Below are 20737 nucleotides of genomic sequence, written 5' to 3' on the forward strand. Positions count from 1 at the left end.
CGCGTGCCACAGCTACTAAAGCCTACACACTCTGGAGCCTGAGTGCCACAGAACTAAGACTCAATGCAGTCAAATAAATAAATATTTTTTTAAAAAAATATAAAGCACAAACAAGAAAGGTACACCAAACCATTTTTAATTAAGTTTCAAGAAAAATGGAATCAAATGAAATAGCAAAACACAGATCAGTAATTACTTATTGTTTATTCTCCTCTTACAAAAAGACACTTGGAACAAATAAATATAAAATGGTATAGGTCTTGTTTAGCAATGGGCAAATACAAGTTCTCTTGGTATTCTCCACAGGAATAAGCTAATGAAGTTTTTATAAGTTTATCCATCCACCTCATCCTACCCACTTCCCACCCTCTATAAAAAGATCAATTCCACAATTTTTAATACTGGATTCTCAAAATAAGTAATCTAAGACTTATTTTGTGACTAAGATATCTGAATTAAGTTAAAAATATATGTATAATATGTTGTTACCCAGAAACCTCAACTAACTCAACTCATGAATATTCTTACAAGTTTTCCATTTTTTATAATTTGTATAACTCAAGAGTCTGTTCTGTTCAAATCTGCATGGCAAATAAAATAAACAGAAAGCAGAGTACAAAATATACACTTTTCTGTCTTAAGAGGAAACACTAAGTACAGATATATTTAGTATACAGTGAGCATGTCATATGTTTTCTTATAGCCAAAAAAATCCTGATTTGTTTACACCTTGCAGGTTGATGAAGCAGAACACAAATACACAAATTATTTGTGACTAAATTTAGCTAATAAAATTAGCAAAAAAAAAAAAAGCACACAACAATACACCAGAGTCTGAGCAATGATGAATATCCAATTGTATTTGTTTCACTAAAATTTATCTTCAGGCTAATACCTGAAGAGTTTTTCTAATACTTACAATTAAATATTCTTCTTTAATGACTTATGCATCAAGTGGAAATATGTACAACAGTTATTTCAAACTAGAAAAAGTGCGGGGGTGGGGGGCTCTTTTCCCCTGCCCCGTAAATAAAATATTTTTAAAAATCCATTTAAAATAATTTCTTACTTGGTGCTTTATAACTACTTTCTACTTTATGGAGATCATTTAGAAAGGCAGAAAAGAATATAAAATATTTAAAGGTCATCATCAAAATAACCAAATGGATTTCTAACTTACCTCTGTGTACTTTCTGTACGACTGAAGTCTTATCCTAATTAATTACACTTTTCTGGTTTCTCTGTAATGTTAAAAACATGAATCTTAAAAAAAATGAAAAACTGGCTTTTAGACTTTAAAATAAGCCTCCTCCTCCTTCTCCACAGCTACCCTTCAAATATTTTAAGCAGAAAATTAACCTGATTGCTTTAGGGGTTGATGTAATGTTTGCTTAAAATAATCCACTTTAATTCAAACTTTTTAGGACTAATATCAAATTCAATATCCAATGGAAGATGGAAGTAGAATACATGTCAGTACAAATAGTACCAAACACAGAAAAAGCACCTAAAGATGGAAGGAGACAGCTCTGACACTAGCTGTTAGTGGCAAACCACATTCGTATGTTTCCATGGACATAACACCTTACGTTATCCAAAAAAAAAGTTTATTTGGTTCTATGTCTGACTTTCTTTAAACTTCAAAAGCCAATTTGAAATTTAATGGGTAATTTTTAAAAAAATTCCTGGGCACAGATCAATTTCCTAGGAGGCAAAAAACAAGTTAACGAGTCACTAAACTACATCAATGTGCATGATTTGGAATCCAATGAAAGCCACAAGGTGCTATGATTGAGTGATTTAAAATAACCTCTCCTCATGGTAGAAGATAGTGTTTCCTGATAGATGCAGGTTGTGTTCACTCCTTCAGAGACAAACACACATCACCTTCTTCTTAGTGAGACTCTGCTTTACAATTTAGAAATCTGAACTTAATTCCAGAGAATATAAATTCCTGGAATATGAATTTGAAGACAGGGTACAAACAGCAGTTGAGTGGAATCTGCCTGCAACAATCCTTTATTTTTTTTTTCCTTTAAGGTTACAGAAAATCTGCACATAGACAAAGCAATTAATTCTCAAAATAAAAATACCCCCCTCCAAATAGCCAGTCAAATTCCACAGTGAGTATATGTTGTAACACATTCTATTCCACAGGTGTACATTCTTTTGAGTCTGCAGGGTTAGGATCAATTCTTTCTGGAAATATTAGCTTCTCACAAACTGCCTCCTTTATCGGTAAATACTGTGATATTTCATTAGGTTCCGTGAAGAGGGAAGGTGAAACATGCTAGGAAATATATAAATCATATTAGCATATATAAAGTTACTACATTGATAGTTTTGGAAATGCTTTGGTTCAAGCATTCATAAAGCATGACAATTTTAAAATGAGGTACAACATATGTATATAAGGAACATCATTAGGTACTCCTAATAATATCTCTTGTTACTGACTCATTTAGCTCTGTTACTAGAGGGTTTCCTCAAAATTCATAGGGAGATGTCATTTATAATGCACCATTAAATGTTCTAAGAATTTAATACATTGTATTCCAATTCCCTTTTCCTGTTATTTTTGTATCCTGAAAGCACTAGTCTTCAGTTAGATGCCAGTATGTAGTCTACAATAGACTCTAAGTAACTTTTCTAATTCATATATATTCTATTTGGTTGGCCAAAAGGTTCATTCAGATTTTTCCATAACATCTTAACATCAAAATCCAAACAAACCTTTCAGCCAACCCAATACATACAGACAGAAATAAGCACTAAGGGTGAATTTAAAAATATCAACTTAGCAGGAAGGTATCACTTTTTAAACAAGCCATTATTAACGTCTATAGACTTGCAGAAGCCCTTTACAAGTTCCAGGGGAGCAAAAAAAGGAGGGGGGTATTATGCCCCCCAAAATAATAGTGGAAAGAACATCCTATTTCAGCTCCACCACCAACCAGTTGCAAGAGCTGAAGTAAGTCACACCTCTGGCTCTCAGTTTTTCCAGAATACAAGTGGAAATTGGATTGGATGATGACTAAGATACCTAACAACTCTAACTGTAATTGAGGTAAGTACCAGAAAAAATACACTTCAGCAGGATTAACCTATCTATTAGGTAAATGAATGGGTTTAGGGATACAGGTTTGGTGGATGGGTGGGACATGGGAGGATACCATACCTAAAATAAAACATTAAAACTTAACTTTTAAAAATTGATATTTAAATACTGTACCATTAAATTAGCAATTTTGCTCTCTCGCGATGTATATTCTCGTAACATGTAGGTCTTGTCAGCCTATATTTAAAAATTAAAAAATCGCAATAAATTTATTTATATTGATTTACAAAATCCTTCCTATTAAATAGAATTGCCTGCATTTTAGAACAGGTTGGGAAAGTAGCATTAATCTGATGAGACCATCTAATTCTACAGTGAGATAACTAACTCAAGAATTCTGAATTATTAATACCAATCTGTATAAATTACAGTAATATAACATACACATATGTAAACATATTTAATAATTATCATGTAAGATAAACACAAGCAAAGGTTTTACTCTGAAAGAAAATGTATATATTTGTAATGAAATATGTAAGAGATTTAAATATCATTTCAACTTTGGAACCACACCTTTTTCTTAAGCTATATTAGCATCTACCCACATAACTGTTGGTACCCTTATATTCCAAAAAAAAAAAGCTTAAACAAGTTTTATTCTTTCCTCTTTTTTTTTTATTCTTTCCTATTTCTAAAAATTTGTTAAATTGCTTATTTATAGTCACTTTTTCTATACTTCAATTTTCCCATTTAAGACTTTTTAAAGGGAGGTTTACCAATTTATTACAATTTGGTTTTTGGTAAAAAATTATTTAATAAGAGAAAAAAAATCACAAGATTACATTCCCTTAAAGTTTCAATCTTCTATATCAACAAAAAGATTGATGCTCATTGTAAAAAAAAATCAAATAATATAAACGTAAGAGTATAAATCATCAACAATCACAACTTCTATAGATAACACTATCAACATTTAGAAATCTCTACAGAAAATCTTATATTCATACTTGCACCTTAAAAGTCAATATTAATTTGTATATCTCTTCAAATCAACCACTAATTTTAATGGTTATATATTTTCTACTACATGAATTGTAAAAAATTGAAAATAGAAACCTCAATTAAATACAGTTTGGAGACTAAAACAGGGAGCTCTCACATCCTGCAACCACAACAAAGCCCAACAAAAAAGAAAGACTCCTCTTATTTTCTGGCAAGGAATCAGCCAATGGAAAGCCATGGACTCTCTGTTTCCTATAGCCCTCCCACCTTCCTTTTCCAGTCTATAAAAGTATTCTCCTTCCCTTGCCATGCGGGGACTTGCACATGGCTCACCATGGTTACAGATCTCAAACTGAAATTTTCTGCTGATCCTGAATAAATCCAATTTTGCTGGAGAAATATCTGGCAGTCTATTTGTTGCAGGTTCACAGGATATAAATGGCCATTTAATCAATATTCATTCAATGGTTATTAAAGCACTTTCCTTCTTTCCTTTGAACTGTTATAAACAATAGCACTTCCATGAATACACACACACATATATATATATATGTATATACACACACAACTCTATACATCTGCCTAATTAACATTTGTGGGTTACTGCATATAAGAATATTTTTGAGGATAAACCCTGAAAAGAAATCAACCTTTCTGAGCTAAAGTGCAAGCATTTCTAAAAATGCAAATTTCATTTTTTTCTGAGGGAGTAAAATGTAGCCTATTTTTAGTACTTTGCTATCACTTTTGAAAAGAAAAAGATCCAGGAACTTTCCTGGTGGTCCAGTGGTTAAGACTCCAAGCTTCTACCACTGAAGGTAGCCGGGGTGGGGGTTTCAATCCTTGCTTGGGGAGCTATCCCTGAGGCCACACAGTGTGGCCGTAAAAGAGGAAAATACAATCCAATTCTATCTTACTGGGTTCAAATCCCAGTTCTGCCACCTGTTAATTGTATGAAAAAAAGTGAAAGTCACATCCGACTCTTTGCAACTCCATGGACTATACAGTCGATGTAATTCTCCAAGTCAGAATACTGGAGTGGGTAGCCATTCCCTTCTCTGGGGGATCTTCCCAACCCAGGGATTGAACCCAGGTCTCCCACATTGCAGGAGGATTCTTTACCAGCTGAGCCACAAGAAAAGCCCAAGTATACTGGAGCGGGTAGCCTATCCCTTCTCCAGCGGATCTTCTCAACCCAGGAATCGAACTAGGGTCTCTGCATTGGACGTGGATTCTTTACCAACTGAAGCCCTATTAATTGTATAACTTAGGCAATTTACCTAATTTCTCTTTGCCTTAGTTGCCTCAGCTGTGAAGCAAAGATAATAATCATATTTATTTTATAGGATTGTTAGGAAAGTTAACTATTACTACAACTGCCATGACTGATACTGGTGGTCTCTTCTTTTATTTATCATTCTGTATGACCACTAATCTGATGTCAAAAATTCATTAAAAAGAATAGGCTGCTATAAGCTACTAGAAGAATTTTTATGACTCAATTAAGCCTCCCTATACTTTCTTCACTTATTTTTTAAGAATCTTGTAGGTTAACAATTCCTTGAAATAGAACACAGAACTTTCAAGCATTAAAACAACTATTAAAATGATGGGATGATACAAATTTCTGGAGGCTATGTGATTGATATTTCTAATATCAGGACATCACATAAACAACACATACTATTAAAAAAAAAGTTAAGAGTTAAGGGATAGTTTTCTTAAACAGATTAAACACAATTTTTTTAAAAAAAGCATTAGGCTCCCCTTAATGGAAATGTCTTTTAGAAAAACATTTTCAGCTACTAGAACTTTTGGAAAAGAAGATGTAATGTTTTGATAACTGTGCAATCAACAGTGAATGTGAAACACTCAATCTTAAAGGTTAGATGGATAACCATATAATATAAAGCACTGTTGAATTTCTAACTCTCAGACTGACAACATAACATGAACAAGCCCAATATTAAGTGTATATTCACTAAATAAGAACAGATACCTCATGGTAAAGTCTTGTGTCATTCATTCTAATAAGCACCCCATCAATTCTCAAGAAAAATCGCAACAGCAAGAAAAAGCTAGAAGGCATTACTCTCTGGAAAAGAAAAAAGTATATCAATATTTTAATGAAAATTAAATATTTTATTAATTTGCTAAAAGAAAAAAAATTTAAGGCATAAAATCTCTCAACTAGAGGTTCTTTGCCCTAGTTCCAATCAAAGCTGAAAACCTGTTTATATTATGTAACATAACATAAACAGCTTCCTATAACAGAAAAATATTTTTTCTAGGTCAAAAGATAATGAGGTTAAAGACTTAAAACATAGCTAAACAATACAAAAATTATAATGTTCACTATAAAAAAAATGACACTTATAGCAAATGTCAATATCAGTAATATAAAAGTGAGAAAACAACCTAGTTCTTTGTTGCTACTCATCTTTCATTAACTTTACATAGAGACAAGAGGCCTTTAATGGTATGGTCTAATTCAACGCAACCAATTAAGTATTTACTATTTTATACTGCCAAGGTCTGGTTTATGAGATCATTATATAACATGTTCTTAACATCTTTGACCTGTGTCACATCTACACATCTCTGTTTTCCAAGTATTACCACTGAAGAAAGTCAGAATAAGTGGAGTGTGGGTCCTGGTGTCAGGAAGGGAGGGGGATGGATGGGGTGTGAGTCTTTAAATCTCATAGGAATGCTGTCAGAAACAAGGTTACCTTTGTTTCTCCCCTTCAATCTACAACCTGCAAAACATCCACAACTCAACAAAAGTATACCTGTGCCCAATAGGACATTGGAGAATTCCACGTATCTGCGAAGAGTCAGACACGACTGAGCGACTTTACTTTCACTTTTCACTTTCATGCACTGGAGAAGGAAATGGCAACCCACTCCAATATTCTTGCCTGGAGAATCCCAGGGACGAAGGAGCCTGGTGGGCTGCCGTCTATGGGGTCGCACAGAGTCGGACGCGACTAAAGCGACTTAGCAGCAGCAGCATACATCTATTGGTGGGTGTACTGGAACATATGGAAGAGGCAGAACCAAAGGAACAGTGGAGTCCTTGCCTGGAATCCCAGCCCTATGTCTGTGACAGCTGAGCCCACAGTTTCAGAAACCCCAGCAGCAGGGGAAGCAGCACATATGACTTTGGTGTCCTGAATGTGGGAGCACCTGTGGGCACAGGTAACTGGGAAGCAGTAGCAATAGGGCCTAGAATTCTGTCCCTCCAGCGGCTGACATACCCGAAGACCTGCCCCCCAGTCTGCAATGGCAGAGCCCAAGACACTTACAACACCCAACATGGTGGAGGTGACTGCACAACCCTGCTCCCCTCCAATTATCATCCTCCTCCCACAGCAGAGCCTATGTCTCAGGGGATCCCAGACACAAGGGAGAGCCCACCATCCCCATGACACAGCAGCTCCAACAGAAGCAAAGCAGTAGCTAACCCAGAGGCACAAGAAGAGCCAAAGAAGGTGCAGAGCCATGCCTCTTACAAAAAGTATGGAAAGCGCCAATTCTCAAATTTAACCAGAAGAAGCACAGCCAAGAGAAACCAAAACCTGTGTTACAGTGCCACCTGAAAGTGAAAGTGAAGGCGCTCAGTCGTGTCCGACTCTTTGCAACCCCATGGACTGTAGCCCACCAAGCTCCTCTGTCCATGGGATTTTCCAGGCAAGAGTACTGGAGTGGGTTGCCATTTCCTTCTTCAGAAGATCTTCCCGACCCAAGGATTGAGCCCGGGTCTCCTGCATTGTAGGCAGACACTTTACCGTCTGAGCCACCAGGGAAGTCAAGAGGGACAGAAGTCAATAGTGCCACCTACCGGAAAACAAAAGAAAACACTCTCACTTTAACCTGTTTATCTAAATACACCAGCAGAGGAGCACCTCATCAGGCACCACGAAGAACCATGGTAATGCTACACCACAAAAAGAAAATGACACATCTCCAGAAACCAAACTTAAAGTCACACAATATTTCAATCTAACTGATAGAGAATTCAAAGTAGCTATTGTGAAGAAACTTAATGAGATTTAAGAAAACTCAGAGGAGGAACCTTCAACATGGCAGGACATAGGACATTGGCAGGACATAGGACATAGGAGAGAAGGACATAGGAAAGGGAGAAGACCTTCCCCCCCACAAATATATCAAAAAAATCACCTGCACGTGGAAGAATTCCCACAGAACTTCTTCTGAATGCGGACAGAGGACCCCAGATTTTCAGAAAGGCAAACCAATCTCCTCAGAATAAGGTAGGGCAAAAGATAAAAACAAAAAGGGAGACAAAGGAGTTCCAGGCGGGGACCTGAGCTCCTGAGAGGGAGTTATGAAAGAGGAAAAGTTTCTGCACACTAGGAAACCCCCTCACAGGCAGGGCCAGGGGGAAGTTTCAGAACCTCAGAGGGGAACACAGCAAGCCAGGTGCTCTGAAGGCAAACTGGAGAAAATTCACCACAGAGATTGCACTGGTTGGCACTTCCGAGCCAAGAAACAGCTCACACTTGCGTCTCCCCACAGTTGAGTAGGGGCTGGGTGCAGAGGCTCAGCCCTTGGGGATTGGTCCTCAGGGAAAGGATCAGGGTTGACCACCATGAGGATACTCTGGGGGCACTAACACGACACTGCAGAGGCAGATCTGGGAAAATGCCAGAGAAGCAAAAGATCATTCCCATGGGAAGACTCTAATACTTCGCTCTAGCTCTGCACGCTCACAGAAAAAAGGACACAACCCTAGTGAATGCCAAATGCAGGCAAGCTGGCAGTGGTCTGTGGCCCCAGAGGCAGAGAGGCAGGAGCAAATGCCAGAGGTGGAAGGTAGAGGACCACTAAGGTCCCGACCCCAGAGATTGCAACTACCGCCAAGTTGTGAGCGGCTGAGGGTTGCTACCCACGTCTTCCTGGGAGCCTGAGTAGCACGGCTCTGCCAAAGACCAGGACCAACTTCCGTGGGGAAGTACACAACTTGCCTCAGACTGGGGACCTCCCGCAGGGACCAAGCAAGGACCAGCTGTGGCGAGCACTCCTCTCACACTCTAACATCTGCTGTACCTCTCCCCCCTTCCAGCACAATTGAGCAAGCGAGCCCTAATAAGCTCCTATTTTCACCCCCTCGTGTCTAGATGAAGGACAGACACTGGAGAGAGACTTACTAGCAGTTTTGCTCAGTTGCTAAGTCGTGTCCTACTCTTTGCAGCCCCATGGTCTGCAGCATGCCAGGCTTCCCTGTCCTTCACTGTCTCCCGGAATTTGCTAAAACTCATGTCCATTGATTCAGTGATGCCATCCAACCATTTCATTCTCTGTGGCCCCCTTCTCCTCCTGTCCTCAATCCTTCTCAGCATCAGGGTCTTTTCCAATGAGTCAGATTTTCACATCAGGTGGCCAAAATCTTAGAGCTTCAGCTTCAGCATGAGTCCTTCCAAGGGATATTCAGGCAAGCTGGCAGTGGTCTGTGGCCCCAGAGGCAGAGAGGCAGGAGCAAATGCCAGAGGTGGAAGGTAGAGGACCACTAAGGTCCCGACCCCAGAGATTGCAACTACCGCCAAGTTGTGAGCGGTAGTTTTAGGATTGGCTGGTTTGATCTTGCTGTCCAAGGGATTCTCAAGAGTGTTCTCCAGTACCACAGTTTCAAAGCATCAATTCTTTGGCACTCAGCCTTCTTTACGGTCCAATTCTCATATCTGTATATGGCTGCTGGAAAAACCATACCTTTGACTATACTTAATATGCTGTCTAGGTTTGTCATAGCTTTTCTTCCAAGGAGCAAGCATCTTTTAATTTCATGGCTGCAGTCAGCGTCCACAGTGATTTTGGAGCCAAGAAAATAAAGTCTGTCACTGTTTCCATTTTTTGCCCACCTATTTCCCATGAAGTGATGAGACCGAATGCCATGATCTGTTTTTCGAATGTTGAGTGTTAAGCCAAGTTTTTCACTCTCCTCTTCCACCTTTATCAAGAGGTTCTTTAGTTCCTCTTCATCTTCTGCCATGGGATGGTATCATCTGCATATCTAAGGTTGATATTTCTCCTGGCAATCTTGATTCCAGTTTGTGATTCATCTAGCCCAGCATTTCACATGATATAATCTGCATATAAGTTAAATAAGCAGGGTGACAATACATAGCCTTGACATACTACTTTCCCAATTTTCAACCAGTCCATTGTTCCATGTTCCAGTTCTAACTGTTGCTTCTTTTCCTGCATAAAGGTTTCTCAGGAGGTAGGTAAGGTGGTCCAGCATTCCCATCTCTTTCAGAATTTTCCACAATTTGTTATGATCCACAACGTCAAAGGTTTTTTGCATAGTCAGTGAAACAGAAGTAGATGTTTTTCTGGGATTCCCTTGCTTTCTCTATGATCCAGTGGATGTTGGCAATTGATCTCTGGTCCCTCTGCCTTCTCTAAATCCAACTTGTACATATGGAAATTCTCAATTGACGTACTGTTGAAGCCTAGCTTGAAGGATTTTGAGCATTACCTTGCTAGTATGTGAAATGAGCTCAATTGTACACTAGCTGGAACATTCTTTGGCATTGCCCTTCTTTGGGATCAGGATGAAAACTGACCTTTTCCAGAGGTAAGGCACCTTATAAGGAGAGGTGAGCTCCAAACCAAAGCAGAACGCCAGTGGCTGTGTAAGCAAAGGAAAGGAGAAACTGCCCCATAAGTGGCAGGTGCAATGGTTTACATTTCTACTCTAAGCCTGAGACTGTAAGCTTTACAGGCAACTGTAGATTTTGAGAACAAGTACAAACTGGAGCAAGGGAAGATGCCCACAACAGGTCAAGACCTTTCTAGAAATACTGGAGGACTTTCTGAGTAGGCAAATCAACTGGAGCAGGAAAACAGAAGAATCATTTGGACATTCCTCTCACTACCACTCTACATATATATATTCATTTTTTCCCCCTTTTAAAAAATGATTTTCTCATATTGTCCTAATATGGTTATTTATTAATCCTTTAATTTTTATTTTTATAACTACTTTTTCCATAAAAAGCACTCTATTTTTAAAATAAATTCCATGTTTCTGACTTTTGTTTTTTGGTTTTTTGTTTTTAATTTTGTACCTTTAAGAGTCTAATTTTTAGTATCAATTTTCACTTAGGGGTTTGATTATTAGCTTGATTGCTGTCTTTTGACTCCTCTTCATAGCCTTTCTTCACCCCCTTTTCTTCATCTTTCTTCTCCTTTTTCCTATGTCAGTGTGTAAATCTTTTTGGGTGTTCTTGGCTGTTGAGAGTTGTTTCACCATTAGTCTAGACATTTTGTGTTCTGTGCTAATGTGGACTGTGAAATCTTTATGCTATTGTAAGGGGTCAGACCTGAACCCCAGATGCAGGAGACTTGAGTCCCAGGACTTTAGATCACCAAAACTCCTGACCCCATGGACATTAATAGGTGAGAGCCAACCCAAAGGTCTCCATCTCAACACTAAGACCAAGCCCCACCTAAAACCCAGCAAGTTCTAGTGCTGGACACCCCATGCCAATCCTTCAGCAAAAGAGGTGTAAACCCTGGCACATTAGTAGACAGGCTGCCCAAAGCCACACTGATCCTATAGACATCCCAAAAAACACCACTGAACACTGCATTAAAGAAAAAAGAATAAAAAAGAAATGAGGATAGTCTCTGAGACTTCTGGGACAACACTTAGCACCCCAATATTCATATCATAGGAGTCCCAGAAGAAGACAAAAGGAAAGGGCAAGAGAAAATATTTAAGGAGATTATAGTTTAAAACTTCCCTAAAATGGGAAAGGATATAGTCACCCAAGTCCAGGAAGCCCAGAGAGTTCCATACAGGATAAGTGAAAGTGAAAGTGAAGTCATGTCTGACTCTTTGCAACCCCATGGACTGTAGCTTACCAGGCTCCTCCATCCATGGAATTTTCCAGGCAAGAGTACTGGAGTGGGTTGCCATTTCCTTCTCTACCATACAGGATAAACCCAAGGAGAAACATGCCAAGACACATATTAATCAAACTAACAAGAATTAAACACAAAGAACAAATATTAAAAACAGCAAGGAAAAAGCAACAAATAAAATATGGGGATTCCCATAAGGCTAACAGCTGATTTTTCAACAGAAACTCTGCAGGCCAGAAGGGAATAGCAGGGTATACTTAAAGTGATGAAAGGGAATAACCTACAACCAAGATTACTCTATTCAGCAAGGATCTCATTCAAATTTGAAGAAGAAATCAAAAGCTTTATAGACAGACTAAAGTTAACAGAATTCAGCACCACCAAACCAGCTCTTCAACAAATGCTAAAGGAACTTCTCTAGATAGAAAACACAAAAAGAAAAGGCCTAAAAAACAAACCCAAAACAATAAAGTAAATAGTAACAGGATCATACATATTAATAATTACCTTAAATGTAAATCGGCTAAGTGTTCTAGCCAAAAGACAACAGATGGGCTGAATGGATACAAAAATAAGACCACTATATATGCTATCTACAAGAGCCCCACCTCAGACCTAGGGATAAATACAGATTGAAACAGAGGGGCTGGAAAAAGATATTCCATGAAAACGGAAATCAAAAGAAAGCAGGAGTAGCAATACTCATATCAGATAAAATAGACTTTAAAATCAAGACTGTTACAAGAGACAAAGAAGGACACTAGATAATAATCAAGGGATCAATCCAAGAAGAAAATGTAACAATTACAAATATATATGCACATAGGAGCACCTAAATACATAAGGCAGATGCTAACAACTACTAATGGAGAAATCAACAGTAACACAGTAATGGTGGGGGGCTTTAATACCCCTCTCACACCAATGGACAGATCATACAGGCAGAAAATAGGGAAAAACAAGCTTTAAACAATACATCGGACAGTTGGACCTAATTGGTATCTACAGGGCATTTCATCCAAAAACAACAGAACACTTTCACTTCTTCCTCAAGTGCACATGGAACATTCTCCAAGATAGAACACATCTTGGGCCATAAATCAAGCCTTGGTAAATTAAAAAAAAAAAAAAGAAAACTGAAATTGAGAGAGTTAATTCTTTGATAGGTTGATAAGGAGTCTGGGGCTCCTGAGGAGGAGGAAGGGGTCCAGGGCCCTCAAACAGGAAAAAGGGACAAACGTTTCTTTTCTATATTGCTTTGTCTTAGTCACATAAGACTTTTTATTTAAACACTGAGTTGTTATGACAACAACCTTTAAGACTAACTTTGTTTAAGCCCAGATCTAAACAAAACTCATCTTGCTCAAGGGTATGTTTTTCCTTAAACTCTGTACTAATGATTATATAACAACAATGTATCTTGCTCCAGGACACCTTCTCCTTCTTATCAAGAACCTTCTGACTAATCTTGTTATCATAAGACCTAGTTGTGGGAGTGGGTCTGGCAAGACTTTTCTATTGTTACCTCTAAGCTTGTTAATTTAAGGTTTATGTTGTGGAAGTGAGTCTGGTAAAAGTGTGTCAGGCCTTGATAAGCCTGGTGAGTCGGACACTATCCATCCCCCTTCCAATGTCCATGTTAGAAGCCTCCTGAGTGGGACACTCTCCATCCCCCTTCCGATGTCCATGTCAGAAGCCTCATGAGTGGACACTCTCCATCCCCCTTCCGATGTCCATGTCAGAAGCCTCGTGAGTGGGGCACTCTCCATCCCCCTTCCGATGTCCATGTCAGAAGCCTCGTGAGTGGACATTCTCCATCCCCCTTCCGACGTCCATGTCAGAAGCCTCGTGAGTAGAACACTCTCCACCCCCCTTCTGATGTCCATGTCAGAAGCTTTGTGAGTGGACACTCTCCATCCCCCTTCTGAAGTCTATGTCAGAAGCCTCGTGAGTGGAACACTTTCCATCCCCCTTCTGATGTCCACATCAGAGCTTTGTCTGTCCTTCTTCACTGTAATAAAACTTCTGCCAACAAAGCTCTGGTTGATCAAGCTTGGTCCTTGGTTCCAAAGCTAAATCTTCTTCAGAGATCATGGATCTAACATCGTTGGCCATAAGCTATCAAAATCATCTCAAGCATTTTTTTTTGACCATGACACTAGATATCACAACACTAGATATCAACTACAGAAAAAAAAAAACAACTAGGAAAAGAATAAACACATGGAAGCTAAACAATACGCTTTTGAATAACAAACAGATCACTGAAGAAATAAAAAAGAAAATCATAATAGGCCTGGAAACAAATGATACTGCAAACATGACAACTCAAAACCTATGGGATGGAGTAAAAGCACTGCTAAGAGGGAAGTTTATAGCAATACAAGCCTATCTCAAGAAACAAGAGAGACATCAAACAAACAACCTAACCTTATACCTAAAGCAACTAGAAAAAGAAGAATGAAAAAACCCCAGTTAGTAGAAGGAAAGAAATCATAAAGATCAGAGGAGAGATAAATCAAAAAGAAATGAAGGAGACGATAGCAAAGATCAACAAGACTAAAAGCTGGCTCTTTCAGAGGATAACTGAAATTGACAAATGGTTAGCCGAACTCATTAAGAAAAACAGAAAGAAGACTCAAATCATTAAAATTAGAAATGAAAAAGGTAAAATTACAACACACAACACAAAAATACAAAAGGATCATAAAAGACTATTACCAGCATCTATATGTTGATATAACGGGCAACCTGGAAGAAATGGACAAAATTTTCAAGTTCAGTTCATTTGCTCAATCCTGACCAACTCTTTGCGACTCCATAGACTGTAGCATACCAGGCTTCCATGTCGATCATCAACTCCCAGAGCTTGCTCAAATTCATGTCCATCGAGTTGGTGATGCCATCCAACCATTTCATCCTCTGTCATCCCCTTCTCCTCCTGTCTTCAATCTTTCCCAGCATTAGGGTCTTTTCAATGACTGAGTTCTTTGAATCAGATGGCCAAGTACTGGAGTTTCAGCTTCAGCATCAGTCCTTCCAATGACTATTCAGGACTGATTTCATTCAGGATCAACTGGTTTGATTTCCTTGCAGTCCAAGGGACTCTCAAGAGTCTTCTCCAAGACCACAGTTCAAAACCATCAATTTTTTGGCACTCAGCTGTCTTTACAGTCCAACTCTCACATCCAAACATGACTACTGGAAAAACCATAGCTTTGACTAGATGGACCTCTGTCAGCAAAGAAATGCATATGATTTTTAATATGCTGTCTATGTAGGTCGTAACTTTTCTTCCAAGGAGCAAGCATCTTTTAATTTCATGGTTGCAGTCACCATCTGCACTAATTTTGGAGCCCCCCAAAATAAGTCTGTCACTGTTTCCATTGTTTCCCCATCTATTTGCCATGAAGTGATGGGACTGGATGCCATGATCTTATTTTTTTTGAATGTTGAGTTTTACGCCAGCTTGTTCATGCTTCTCTTTCAGTTTCATCAAGAGGCCCTTTATTCTTCACTTTCTGCCATGAGGGTGGTGTCATCTGCAAATATGAGGTTACTGACATTTCTCCCAGCTATCTTGATTCCAGCTTCTGCTTCATTCAGCACAGCATTTCACATGATGTACTCTGCATATAAGTTAAATAACCAGGGTGACAATATACAGCCTTGATGTACTCCTTTCCCAATTTGGAACTAAAGATTATAATCAATCAGATTTTGGTACTGACCATCTGGTGATGTCCATGTGGAGAGTCGTCTCGTGTGTTGTTGGAAGAGGGTCTTAGCTATAACCAGTGCGTTCTCTTGGCAAAATTCTGTTAGCCTTTGCCCTGCTTCATTTTGAACTCCAAGGCCAAACTTGCCAGTTACTCAAGGTATCTCTTGATTTCCTACTTTTGCATTCCAGTCCCCTATGACAAAAAGGACATCTTTTTTTGGTATTGCTTCTAGGAGGTCTTCAAAGAACCATTCAACTTCAGCTTCTTTGGCCTTAGTGGTTGGGGCACAGACTTGTATTACTGTGATATTGAATGGTTTGCCTTGGAAATGAACAGAGATCATTCTGTCGTTCTTGAGGTTGCACCCAATTACTGCATTTCAGATAGTACAAACTCTTAGAAAAGTATATATAACCTTCCAAAACAGAACAAGAAAGAAATACAAAATAGGAACAAACCAATCACAAACATGGAAATTGAAACTCTAATCAAAAATCTTCCAACAAACAGAAGCTCAGGGCCAGATGGCTTGACAGGCAAATTCTACCAAAAGTTTAGAGAAGAGCTAACACCTATTCTACTCAAACTATTCCAGAAAACTGCAGAGAAAGGAAAACTCCCAAACTCATTCTACGAGGCCATCATCACTCTGATACCAAAGCCAGACAAAGATGCCCCCCAAAAAGAAAACTATCAGCCACTATCACTGATGAACATAAATGCAAAAACCCTTAACAAAATTCTAGCAAACACAATCCAACAACATAATAAAAAGATCATACATCATAATCAAGTGGGCTTCATTCCAGGGATGGAAGGATTCTTCAATGTTTGCAAATCAACCAATATGATACATCATATTAACAAACTGAAAAATAACAACCATATGATTATTTCAATAGATGCAGAGAAATTCTTTGACAAAATTCAACACTCATTTATGGTGAAAACTCTCCAGAAAGTATGCACAGGGGGAACATAAGTCAACATAATAAAGGCCATATGAGACAAACCCACAGCAAATATTGTTCACAATGGTGAATAACTGAAATCATTTCCTCCAAAATGAGGAACAAAACAAGGTTTCCCACTGTTGCCACCATTATTCAACAGAATTTTGGAAGTCCTAACCAAACAATCAGAGAAGAAAAAGAAATAAAGAATTGAGATTGGAAAAGAAGCAAAATTCTCACTATTTACATATGTCATGATTTTCTACATAGAAAACCCTAAAGATGCCACCAGAAAATCCAGAAAAACATCTACTTCTGCTTCACTGACTACACTGAAGACTATGACTATGTGGATCACAACAAACTGTGGAAAATGCTTAAAGAGATGGGAATACCAGACCACCTTAACTGCCTCATGAGAAATCTGTATGCAGGTCAAGAAGCAACAGTTAGAACTGGACATGGAACTACAGACTGGTTCAAAATTGGGAAAGTAGTATGTCAAGGCTCTGTATACTGTCACCATGCTTATTTAATTTATATGCAGAGTACATCATGCTAAATGTCAGGCTGGATGAAGCTCAAGCTGGATCAAGATTGCCGGGAGAAATATCAATAATCTCAGACATGCAGATAATACCACCCTAATGGCAGAAAGTGAAAAGGAACTAAAGAACCGCTTGCGAAGGTGAAAAAGAAGAGTGAAAAAGCTGGCTTAAAACTCAACATTCAAAAAACTAAAATCATGGCATCCAGTCCCATCACATCATGGCAAACAGAGGGGCAAAAAATGGAAACAGTGACAGACTTTATTGTCTTCGGCTCCAAAATGACTATAGACAGTGACTGAAGCCATGAATTTAAAAGACGCTTGCTCCTTAAAAAAAAAAAAAAAACAAACTATGACAAACCTAGACAGTGTACTAAAAAGCAGATACATTACTTTGCCTATAAAGGTCCGTCTAGTCAAAGCTATAGCTTTTCCAGTATTCACGTACAGATGTGAGCATTGGACCATAAAGAAGGCTCAGAACCAAAGAACTGACACTTTCCAACTGTGGTGCTGGAGAAGTCTTGAGAGTTCCTTGGACTGCAAGGAGATCAAACCAGTCAATTCTAAAGGAAATCAACCCTGAATCCTCACTGGAAGGGCTGATGCTGAAGCTGAATGCTTTGGCCATCTGATACAAAGAGCAAACTCACTGTAAAAGATCCTGATGCTGGGAAAGATTGAGGGCAAGAGAAGGGGATGACAGAGGATGAGATGGTTGAATGGCAACACTGAATCAATGGACATGAGTTTTAGCAAACTCCAGGAGATAATGAAGAACAAGGAAGCCTAGCATGCTGCAGTCCATGGGGTTGCAAAGAGTCGGACATGACTGAGCAACTGAACAACAAAAATCAATGAATATAGTAGTCGTAGGATCAAAATTAAGACACAGAAATCTCTTGTGCTCCAATATACTAACAATGAAAAATCAGGAAGAGAAATTAAGGAAACAATCCCATTTACCACTGTAACAAAAAGAATAAAATACTTAGGGATAAATTTACCTAAAGAGACAAAAGACCTATATTCAGAAAACTATAGGACACTGATGAAAGAAACTGAAGATGACACAGATGAAATAACATACCATGTACTTGGATTGGAATAATTAGTAATGTGAAGATGACTACACTACCAAATGCAATCTATAGATTCAACACAACCCCTATCAAACCACCAATGATATTTTTCACAGAACCACAACAAATAATTTCACAATTTGTATGGAAAGAAAAAAGGCCCCAAACAGCCAAAGTAATCTTGAGAACGAAGAATGAAGCTGGAGGAATCAACCTTCCTGACTTTAGACTATACTACAAAGCTACGCTCATCAAGACAGTATCAAAGTGGCACAAAAATAGAAATATAGACCAACGGAACAAGATAGAAAGCTTGGAGATAAATCCACGCACCTATGAACACCTTATCTTAGACAAAGGAGGCAAAAACATACAATAGAGAAAAGATAGTTTCTTCAATAAATGGTGCTAGGAAAAATAGGAAGCTACGTGTAAAAGAATGAAATTAGAACACTTCCTAACACCAAAACCAAAAATAAACTCGAAATGGATTAAAGACCTAAATGTAGACCTGAAACTATAAAACTCTTAGAGGAAACCAGGCAGAACACTCTTAAAACATAAATCACAGAATGAACCTATGTGACCCACCTCTCAGAGTAATGAAATAAAAACAAAAATAAACAAATTGGATCTAATTAAACTTAAAAGCTTTTGCACAATGAAGGAAAACTATAAGCAAGGTGAAAACACAACCCTCAGAAAGGGAGAAAACAATAGCAACTGAAACAACTGACAAAGGATTAATCTCCAAAAAGTCCAAGCAGTTCATGCAGCTCAATATCAGAAAAACAAACAACCCAATCAAAAAGTGGGCAGAAGACCTAAACAGACATTTCTCCAAAGAAGACATAAAGATGGTTAATAAAGAGATGAAAAAATGCTCAACATCACTCATTCTTAGAGAAATGCAAATCAAAACTACCCTGAGGTGTATCACCTCACACCAGTCAGAATGGTCATCATCAAAAAATCTACAAATAATAAATATTGGAGAGGATGTGGAGAAAAGGGAACCCTTTGCACTGTTGCTGGGAATGTAAATTAATACAGTCACTATGGAAGACAGTATGGAGATTTATTTAAAAACTAGGAAGAAAACCACCATATGAACCAGGAATCCCACTACTAGGAATATTCCCTGAGGAAACTGAAATTGAAAAAGATACATGTGCCCCAAAGTTCATTGCAGTGCACTATTTACAATAGCTAGGATATGGAAGAAACCTAGATGTCCATTGATAGATGAGTGGATAAAGAAGTTGTTGTACATATATACAATGAAATATTACCCAGTCATAAAAAGGAATCCATCTGAGTCAGTTCTAATAAGGTTGATGAACCTAGAGCCTATTATACATACAGAGTGAAGTAAGTCAGAAAGAGAAACACAAATATTGCATACTAATGCATATATATGGACTCTATAGAAAGATAGATCTTTCTTTCCAGGGGATCTTTCCGACCCAGGGATCAAACCCAGGTCTCCCGCATTGTAGACAGACGCTTTTACCGTCTGAGCCACCAGGGAAGTCAGTCACTACATAGAAAGACAGTACTGAGGAAATTATTTGCAGGGCAGCAATGGAGACACAGACATACAGAACAGACTTATAAACATGGGGAGTGGGGAGGAAGGAGAGGGTGGGATGTATGGAGAGAGTAACATGGAACCATACATTACCATATATAAAATAGATAGCAAAAGGGAATTTTCTATATGACTCAGGGAACTCAAACTGGAGCTCTATAACAACCTAGAGGGATGTAATGGGGAAGGAGGTGGAAAAGAGGTTCAAGAGGGAGGGGATCTAGGTACACCTATGGCTGATACATGTTGATGTTTGGCAGAAACAAACACAATACTGTAAAGCAATTATCCTTCATTAAAAATAAATAAAGTTAATTTTAAAAAACTAGGAATAAAACCAGGAGAAGGCAATGGCACCCCACTCCAGTACTCTTGCCTGGAAAATCCCATGGACGGAGGAGCCTGGTAGGCTGCAGTCCATGGGGTCGCACAGAGTCGGACATGACTGAGCGGCTTCACTTTCACTTTTCACTTTCATGCATTAGAGAAGGAAATGGCAACCCACTCCAGCGTTCTTGCCTGGAGAATCCCAGGGACGGGGGAGCCTGGTGGGCTGCCATCTATGGGGTCGCACAGAGTCGGACATGACTGAAGTGGCTTAGCAGCAGCAACAGGAATAAAGCCACCATATGACCCAACAATTCCACTACTAGACATATACTCTGAGAAAACCATAATTTAAACAGACACACGTACCCCAGTGTTCACTGCAGCACTATTTACAATAGCCAGAACATGGAAGCACTTCAGATCTCCATCAATAGATGACCGGATAAAGAAGTTGTGGTATATATACACAATAGCATATTACTCAGCCATAAAAAGAATGCATTTGAGTCAGTTCTAATGAGGTGGATGAATCCAGAGCTTATTATACCAAGTG

The 20737-nt window shown here is 38.6% G+C and overlaps 1 protein-coding gene across 8 annotated transcripts in view; it reads right to left on the reverse strand.

Moving 5' to 3' along the window:
• Positions 1 to 116: 116 nt before the first annotated feature.
• The window catches only part of TIPRL (TOR signaling pathway regulator), a 95784-nt gene continuing 75163 nt past the window's right edge, over positions 117 to 20737 (reverse strand). For 6 of the 8 annotated variants that reach the window (XM_081489188.1, XM_081489189.1, XM_081489182.1 and 3 more), the window contains 3 exons: positions 6063 to 6158; positions 3233 to 3295; positions 117 to 2290 (listed from right to left, as the gene is read on the reverse strand). In XM_081489188.1, the coding sequence (XP_081345314.1) occupies positions 2147 to 2290; positions 3233 to 3295; positions 6063 to 6158 (303 nt within the window). In that variant the 3' untranslated portion in view covers positions 117 to 2146. The remainder of the gene's footprint in view (positions 2291 to 3232; positions 3296 to 6062; positions 6159 to 20737) is intronic. The other 2 variants (XM_081489187.1, XM_081489186.1) reach the window with 1 other exon arrangement.

The sequence above is a fragment of the Giraffa tippelskirchi genome, chromosome 5, assembly GCF_054371585.1.
Source record: "Giraffa tippelskirchi isolate mGirTip1 chromosome 5, T2T-mGirTip1v1.2.pri, whole genome shotgun sequence".
Taxonomy (NCBI): Eukaryota; Metazoa; Chordata; class Mammalia; order Artiodactyla; family Giraffidae; genus Giraffa; species Giraffa tippelskirchi.